The 8988-nt window shown below is 36.8% G+C and overlaps 1 protein-coding gene across 3 annotated transcripts in view; it reads left to right on the top strand.

Annotated features, from left to right (window-relative positions):
• The window catches only part of LOC107728447 (HMG box-containing protein 4-like), a 14067-nt gene extending 7157 nt beyond the window's left edge, over positions 1–6910 (top strand). For 2 of the 3 annotated variants that reach the window (XM_016538612.1, XM_016538619.1), the window contains exons 5-13: positions 1044–1676; positions 3692–3919; positions 4034–4212; positions 4293–4374; positions 4459–4523; positions 5313–5415; positions 5976–6151; positions 6235–6357; positions 6505–6910. In XM_016538612.1, the coding sequence (XP_016394098.1) occupies positions 1044–1676; positions 3692–3919; positions 4034–4212; positions 4293–4374; positions 4459–4523; positions 5313–5415; positions 5976–6151; positions 6235–6357; positions 6505–6549 (1634 nt within the window). In that variant the 3' untranslated portion in view covers positions 6550–6910. The remainder of the gene's footprint in view (positions 1–1043; positions 1677–3691; positions 3920–4033; positions 4213–4292; positions 4375–4458; positions 4524–5312; positions 5416–5975; positions 6152–6234; positions 6358–6504) is intronic. The other variant, XM_016538627.1, reaches the window with a different exon arrangement.
• The last annotated feature ends 2078 nt before the right edge of the window (positions 6911–8988 follow it).

Here is an 8988-nt window from a genome sequence, read left to right on the forward strand (position 1 = left end):
CAAATTTTATTTTTTGGCAAACAAAGGGGATTTACAATTAAAATGAAAACATGGAAGACATATCGTGATTATTCCTTAATAATTTTAGTAGTAGTAGTTGTACGTACATTCTACTGAACAATAGTAATACATTTCTGGCAGAAACTATATATTTTTGACTCTCTGAGCAGTTCTGGGGATGTTGTTCAAGTATTTATGTCCTATTTAGTGAGAAGGCAGATGCTGAAATCACGGCCAGCGTCAGCGCGCTTCAGTATGTGTGTAGTAAACAAAACCGTGTGACATTCATTCAGACCATGATTCAGACAGACACAGAACATGCAGGATTTATATTTAAATAGCCTTTTTGGAAAGCGGAAATCAAAGGGCCATAGACGTACCTTGTGGGAAGGTCCAAACTCCACCTCCGAGTCGCTGTCATCAGAATCCTGCGTGTTGCCAGATGTTGAGGGTCCTGAGGTGTGCACCAACCCATTTAGAGCCGTCTGTAATGAGCCGATTTCATGGCTTTGTATGAGGTTGACTTTGGAAAAAACGCGTTCTGAAATTATCGTACATTATGGGATTTTTTTCATTATTGATCGTACAGAGATCAAAATTATCGTACAAATACGATAATTATCGTACGTCTGGCAACACTGATGCGGCGCGACAAATTCCCGACAGTAAACTGCTGCTGCGTTCTATTTATGATGTACTGACACAAATTTCAAATGATTTTCAACAGTCGCTTTGTCGCGTCCAGTGTAGACAGACTTTAGCCGTCGTATCCGGTGGTGTAGACACGGTGTAAGCACAAAAAAAGATACACACAAAAACTGAGCAAAATAGTCATTTCTTTTTTTTTTATATTTTATATTTTTGTTGCTATATTATTGTATCTATATATTTTTATGTTTAGCACGACTGCTTTTTAAGTTAATAGATTTATAATGTCATATATAATATAATATTATTTCTTCATTTTGAATATTTAAAAAAGGCACCTTCACTGAATCAAATATGATTTGGGATTTTAAATAGTTTGTAATCTCTCCCCGCAGATCATCACAGCTCTAGTCAGCCGCCCCACAAGAAGAAGCGCAAGTCTTCAGATCGCTCGCCTTCCCTCTCCTCCTCGTCCTCTTCTCACCCGTCCCACCCCACAGACACAGCCATGGGCCTCCTGGAGGCCATCACCTCCCCGCTGGCCACGGGCTCTGAGCCCACCCTTCACCTCCACAAAAAACCCTCCTACCCGCTCCACACCTCCTCACACTCCTCCAAAGACCGCAAACGTGATGGCAGCTCCAAGAGCAGCCACTCCTACTCGCACTCTCATCCTCCTGGCTCATCTTCGTCTAAAAAGCATTCCTCTTCCTCGAAGTCACTCCTGTTCCACGGAGGAGCTGGGAAAGGAGAGCCGCTGACTCTCTGTGAAGCTGAAGGCCTCAAGATGAAGCTCATCCTTTCCTCAAAAGAGAAGAACGAAAATGTAGGGATGAACGAGGGATTCTCCATCCCGACACATTCTTCTTCCTCTTCAGGTGTCGTAGGCCATCATCCGTCCTCCAGTGTGAAGAAAGGAGGGATAAAGAAGGAGAAAGACAAAGATAAAATGATCTCGAAGCCACCAAAGAAAAAGCAGCACAGCCAAGAGCCTTTGCCTGTAGTGGGGAAAGAGGTGGAGGTCGTGGGTGAGTAAGAACTCTATATATCAGGCTCTCTATGATTAAAGATTGACCTGTATTTCACTTTTTGCTTTAGTCTGTTCTTTAATATCAGGTCTGCTGAAAAATCTTTCAAGAAAAGCACCCAACTGTATTCATATGCAATCAAATTTAGTAAAATTACACACGCAAAAAAACAAAAAAAACAAATTCTATTTAAAGGGTTAGTTCACCCAAAAATGAAAATTCTGTCATTAATTACTCACCCTCGTGTTGTTCCAAACCCGTAAGACCTTCGTTCATCTTCGGAACACAATTTAAGATACTTTTGATGAAATCTGAGGGCTCTCTGACCCTCCCATAGACAGCAAGGTAACTACCACGTTCAAGGTCCAGAAAAGTACCAAGATGATCAACAAAGTAGTCCGTGTGACATCAATGGTTCAACTGTAAAGTTACGAAGCTACGAGAATACTTTTTTGCGCAAAGAAAACAAAAATAACGACATGTAATACTTGCAATACCTCTGAAGCAACTTACAATACATTACACCTAATGAATACACTGACTAGCTTGTAGTATCTTTGGAATAAAGAGCTTTTAGAATGTTAAAAACCTATGGGGAAAAAACAACAACAACACCAAAATTATTATTTAACACCCCTACCCACCCCCCACAAAAGCAGGATGGTAGTGATCTCTCAATACAGCTCTGGACACATCTATGTGGACGCGCGTTCACGACAGTATCATGACGCAAGCATGTGGCGGCGCTGACCCAGATCCGGCGTGATGACGTCATCATGCCGCGCATCCTAAGTGACGCAGTAGAGAGAAAAATGTGGAATAAAGTCGTTATTTTATTGTGTTCCGAAGATGAACGAAGGTCTTACGGGTTTGGAACAACACGAGGGTGAGTAATTAATGACAGAATTTTCATTTTTGGGTGAACTAACCCTTTAAGAATAATAATTAAATAATAGCCATTTGTTTTTAAATGGAAAATGTGTAGACCAAAACAAAGATACTTACAGTACTGATCAAAGTCTGGGGTCAGTAAGACCTTTTTTTAAGGAATTTAATACTTTTTTTTCAGCAAGGATACACTGATCAAATGTGAAGATAAAGAGATGTCAAGTTTTACAAAAGATTTTCAATAAATGTTTTTCTTTTGAACTTTTTCTTTATCAAAGAATCCTGAAAAAAAGTATCAAGGTTTCCACAAAAATATTAAGCAGCACAACTGTTTTCAATGTTTGTAATAATAAGCTCTTGAACAGCAAATCAGCATATTAGAATGATTTCTGAAGAATCATGTGACACTGAAGACTGGAGTAATGATGCTGAAAATTCAGCATTTCATTAAAGAAATAAATTCAATTGTAAAGTCTATTCAAATAGAAAACAGTTATTTTAAATTGCAATAATATTTCACAATATTACTGTTTTTACTGTATTTTTGATCATATAAAGGCAGCCTTGGTGAGCCTAAGAGACTTCTTTAAAAACATAAAAATATACTTTTAGGTTAATTTAGAACATTAACAACAACAACAACTCTGCAGAAATATAATGCCATCAACATCAACAAAAGTAATAATTTTTATAAAGTAATAATAATTGACTAAAAATGTTTTTTTACTGTTTTTATTTTGTAGTCTAATGATTTTCTAGTTATTTTTGAGTCAAAAAGCAGAAATAAAACCTAAATAAAAAATAATTTGTTTCTGAGAGAAAATCTACGCTAATCCAAATCTATTTTTGTTTAACTGAAACAAACATTATCTGTATCAGTCATAAAAAGTCAATACTGACCGATCTCTACCTATGGTGTTTGTAATAATGACAAACGTTTAACATCCATTTGTTCAAACACTCTTAAAAAATAAATAAATAAAACTCTCAAAGACACTAACCACTACTGTACAAATGTTCTGGTTTTGTCTGCACTGAAGTTGTGTTGATTTACTGCACAAATGAGACATATTGTTCATTGAGATCAAATGTGCATGAGATTAAATGTGCGTGTTTGTGTTCATCAGGTCACTACGGCGGGTCTTACGCAGGCATGGGAGGAGACAGCTCATCTTCAGGAGGAGAACTAGAGGCCGGCGAGCTGGTGATTGACGACTCCTTCACACATCTCTCTAAAAAGAAGAAAAAGAGCAAGAAGAGCAAAAAGAAAAAAGAGAAAGAGCGAGACCGAGAGAAAGGATCCAGAGAGAAGAAACACAGCAAAGGAGGAAGTGGAGGGCAGAAAAACTGTCCAGGTGAGACATATTTCACGTTCTTTAAAGCTAATACTGATTGGTTGGTATCGTCATTTTGTCGTTGTTACATGAAAATGAATTGAACTGAATTTAAATGTCTCTTTCGCTGCAAAGCAGGTGATCAGTCTAGAAGCCACGCCCACTCTCACAGCTCATCCAATCACAGCTCTTCTGGTGGCATGTACGCTATGGCTCCACCCACCTCATCCCATCACCATCAAAGCATTGAACTGGTGGGCGAGAAGAAGAAAAAGAAGGAGGAAAAGGACAGAGACAAACATGACAAGGACAAGGTAAATTAAATCAGTTCCCTCCCCCAGTAGAAATGCCTTGAGGTTTTTACCATTTATTAATGTTCTGTACATCCTGTCAGCCGAAGAAGAAGAACACGACGGCCTATCAGGTGTTCTGTAAGGAGTACAGGGTCAATATCAATGCGGAGCAGCCCGGATTAGGTGAGTGCTGTCGTTCTGTGCTCATCTGTCAATCATCTGTGCTGTTTCGCGATTGGTTGAAATTTTGTTCTTTTTCCGCCTCAGTCTTCGGGGAGCTGAGTAAGAAACTCGCAGAAGTGTGGAATCAGCTGCCTGAAAAAGACAAGCTGGTAAGCACTTTTAACCTTTACTTTATAGATTTCAAATAAACAGTGACTTAAAGGGATAGTTGAAAGGGATATGAAAATTTTGCTATCATTTACTCGTCCTCATGTTGTTCCAAACCTGGATGAATTTCTTTCTTCTGCTGAACACAAAAGACGATATTTTAAAGAATGTTGGTAACCAAACATTTGCTGGTAGCCATTGACTTTCATATTATTTATTTATTTATTTGAGTAAATGATGACAGAATTTACATTTTTGGGTGAACTATCCCTTTAATAACAGCAATTTAATGCTTATTTTATTGTTATTTATTGCTAAAGTATTTATTAATAATTTGAATTACCTTTTATATTTTGAATTAAATTTTATATTTCCAGTTTTCATCAGATTTTTATTTTAAGTTTGTCATTTGATGTGCTTTTGCCATTTTTGTCATTTATTTTTAGCTTTATTTTTATTTCAATTTTAGTTTTAGTCGTTCTAGCACGTCAACTAAAACTTATTTACTAACATTTAGTTTCAAAATGTCAAATTTTAAGTTTTTCAAGTTAAAGTTTTCATCTTATTTTATTGTTTATTTTATTTCAGCTTTATTTCAATTAACAAAAAATTTAATAGTTTCAGAACTAGTTTAAGTGAACAATAACAAAACTGAAAGAGGCAATCATAGCAAATAATTTGAAAAATCATGACATGATCTGAAGGAAATAACAAGTAAAATGGGTTGCTTCATGTTTAAGTGCTCGAACAAGTGCTTGAGCAGTGTTTTGTCCTCTTTTCTCACACCAAAGGTCTGGAGACAGAAAGCTCAATATCTCCAGCACAAGCAGAATAAAGCTGAAGCTATGACGGTCAAGCGGAAAACTTTAGCAACATCAGACAGTAAAAGTAAAGGTGAGAGCAAAGCTGATTATACAGAGTTCTGTCATGAAACTATCGGCGCAGACCGATCCAACTCAGTCTGATAATCACATCATTATTCACATGGCACAGCTGATTGGTTTCTTTTCACATCAGCAGCCAATGAGCTCGCTGCTCAACATTCAAATACTTGGCTAATGCTTTGTGTAGCGGTTGCAGTGTGCTTCAGAAACCCTCCACCTTCCCCAGCTCCACCTGTATAGATCTGCTACAGGGTGATTTCATGTATGTGGGTTATTTTATATATTTTATATGTGCAGCAGCAGTTTTTCCTACATGCACATGCAGCAGCATGTCTGTGAATATATTGGCAGTAGCAAGTCTTGGTACTTGCTCTGCAGCAGCAGCGTAGCAGATCTATTCTGCCAAGACCAAACACATTAACATTGCCATGTTCATTACCATGCTAAACCCTCCAAGAGTTGTCATGACAGAATTCCAAGTTATTGATCTTATAAATTAAATTTTTACTCATGCATCAACATTTTTCTTGAGTACTTTCTTGAGTATTCCTACATATCTGTTTATCTCAGGCTCCAGTAAAGCTGTCAGTTTGGGGGCAGGATTGGCCCCTCAGGGCCGCTCGTCTCTGGGTATGTCTTTGTCTCCGGCACGGATACCTGATGTGGATCCCATAGATGCAGCAGCTCACCTGCAGCTGCTGGGCGAATCACTGTCTCTGATTGGACATCGACTTCAGGAGACGGAGGTTTGTGTTGCAAAACTGTCCCTTGTAGAGAGGCCTGTCCACAAATTAGGTCATGTCCATAAACGTCTCTGTTCGTTCTGTAGGGGATGGTGGCGGTGTCTGGCAGTCTTTCAGTGCTTTTAGACTCTATTTTATGTGCTCTTGGTCCATTAACCTGCTTGACAGCACAAATTCCCCAGCTCAACGGCTGTCCACGCAGTATCTTGGTGAGACACACATTCACACACTGCAGTTTTTTTATTATGGGGTCCTCAAAAATTCACCGTTTTTATCCAGAACCTTAACAAAAGTTTCCTATTTGCTGTTCAAATAGAAAGTGTATGATTTCAAATCCTCACCCACTTTTTTTGCAGTCAAATACTTTGGACAACATCGCTTACATAATGCCTGGACTATGAATCTCCTAAAAGGCACTTACAAGAGACTGGGTTACATCTGGACGCATTCCCAGAAGCACCAAACCGAGGACCAGAGTTTCTTTTTTTAACTTTTTCTGATCAGTGGACATTCTTCGCCTCTGACATGTTTTTAAAAATGGTATTTAAAATGTTAGTCATTTTTTATTGTTGTAAAAAAAGATATCCTATTTTAGAGGACACTTTTGAAGTTTCCCTTTTGTGTTTGTGTTTAGTTTCAATGTCTGTTTTAAGATGTGTTTGTGAGTGTATGTGAGAGTGATCTGATTCACATGCTTTCGTAATGTCCAAAACATTTTATGTTTTAAAAAATTGTTAAAAAAAATATTTAAAAAAAAATGTTATATGTGCAGTTTCATTTTAGGGCCAAAAGTTGTTGTTGTTTTTTGTTGTTGTTGTTGTTTTTTTTTTTTTTTCCTTATTTAATGTTGAGTTAATTTATATCAACAGCAGTTTAACTGCACTGTCATCATTTCATATCTTACATATTGTATTTTTGTAATGCAAATGTTGTAATAATATTATAATTTTCAAGTTTTAGCACGCTTACAGGGCAAGCATGTATAAAATCATTTTTAAGGTGCAGTAACTTGTCCTTTTACACCTTAAGAAATTAGTTTCAATTTCACAAATATTTTTATAATAATGTGCACAGACATGAAGACCCCAACCAAACCAATGGACAAGGTCCTTCCTCACATAACCGTCATTTGGCTCCAGAATAACTTTATCCAATATGCCTATGAATATTTTTTCAGTTGCATCAATAATTGAAAGGTTTTGCTTGATGCAGTGTCCAGTCCGATAGGTATCAGTATGCATAAAAAATTACTTACTGCACCAACAATTTAGTTTACCTTTAAAGTGATCATTTTAAATAAGTGATTGTTGGTAGTTTTAGAAGATTGAGGAAAAAAGTACAATATATTTGCATTGATATATGTGCATTTTGCATTGACTTATTTTCATTAAATCTCAAAGACCTTAAGTGGGTTTGTTGTTATAAATGAATTTTCTTCATGTGCACATACGGTGACCCCATCCCCCCCAAAAATATTTAGACATGCAAGTCTGAATTTTCATGTACTAGATATTAAATTTCAAGTGTAACTACATTTATGTAGTTCATCATTAAATGTGATAATTTTCCATTAAAGCATAGTTTACTCAAAAATGAAAATTCCATCAAAATGAAATTTTTTCCTTCTGTGGAGCATGAAGATATTTGGAGAAATGTTGGTAACCAAGCAGTTTCAGTTCCAATTGACTGCATTGAAGAAATACAATCGAAATCATTGGGAACCAAAACGGTTTGATTTCCAACATTTCTCCAAATATCTTCTTTCATGCTTCACAGAAAAAATAAAGTCATATAGGTGAGTAAATGATTTTCATTTAGTTCTATAAAGACATTCATACATGTGCCTCATAAATGTTAAATATGATCGCATTTAAAAATCAGTTCAAACTATCAACTTTTTTTCTTTAATTGATTTGCATGAAAATCAGATTTTATTAGAACACATTATTGTTTGTATGTATTTATATTGCATGTGTTGCTATGATACAAAGAGGGACATTGCCAGGGGTTGATATTTGCACATTTATGGCCTTTTCGAGCCAGAAATTCCTGTATTGCAGCTTTCCCAAAAAACATTTTGTGTTGCCTGCAAGATTAAATTACCCTGTGGAATGTCACAACAGAGGCTAAATATTATAAAGATAAGATTAACTGCTGCATTTAGCTACAAATGTTTGAAGCATTGGCTGACTGAACCGAGGAAGAGTGCTCAACTTCCTGTTTGTGATTCCAGCTGATATAAATGCTGAATACTGTAGCCCACCCAGTTCATGAAAACAGACACACCTAAGAAGTCTCTGTAAAAGAGGTGTGATTCAGAGACAGAGAGAGGAGGAGGGCGACCCAACACCAACAGCATCACATGTTCGGCCAGAGCCACGCTCACTGCCGGTGTTACACGAGATTTTCGGTTTCAGTGGGCGGAGCATACATGAATATTCATGAATTTCCCGGACATGAGCATTTCAGTTCACGCTCCTTGTATCTCAGCAGGTTTAATGGAATATTTTAAAAAAGGTAAATATATTTACAGCGTTGCACAAACCTATGCCTAGACTATGTGTTCATCATTTTGTAACAGTTTATAATGTTTTCATTAGTTTGCACGTTTTGTGCAGTCCTCACTGACTGAATGATTGCTTAAGCTAGTTAAGCTAAACTTAAACTAAGCTAGCTTAAGTTTAAGCTTAAGCTAAGACACTTAAGCTAGTTGTAAATTACTTTGATTTCAGTTCGTTGTGCTGTAGCTTGCAATTAAATATGTCTGTGTTTGTTGTTATTTGTTTTCATTTTAATACAACAGCTGAAATAAACTTGTATTTGTGGATCGTTTTTCATCT

Source organism: Sinocyclocheilus rhinocerous, unplaced genomic scaffold (genome assembly GCF_001515625.1).
Source record: "Sinocyclocheilus rhinocerous isolate Xijiao unplaced genomic scaffold, SAMN03320098_v1.1 scaffold463, whole genome shotgun sequence".
Taxonomy (NCBI): domain Eukaryota; kingdom Metazoa; phylum Chordata; class Actinopteri; order Cypriniformes; family Cyprinidae; genus Sinocyclocheilus; species Sinocyclocheilus rhinocerous.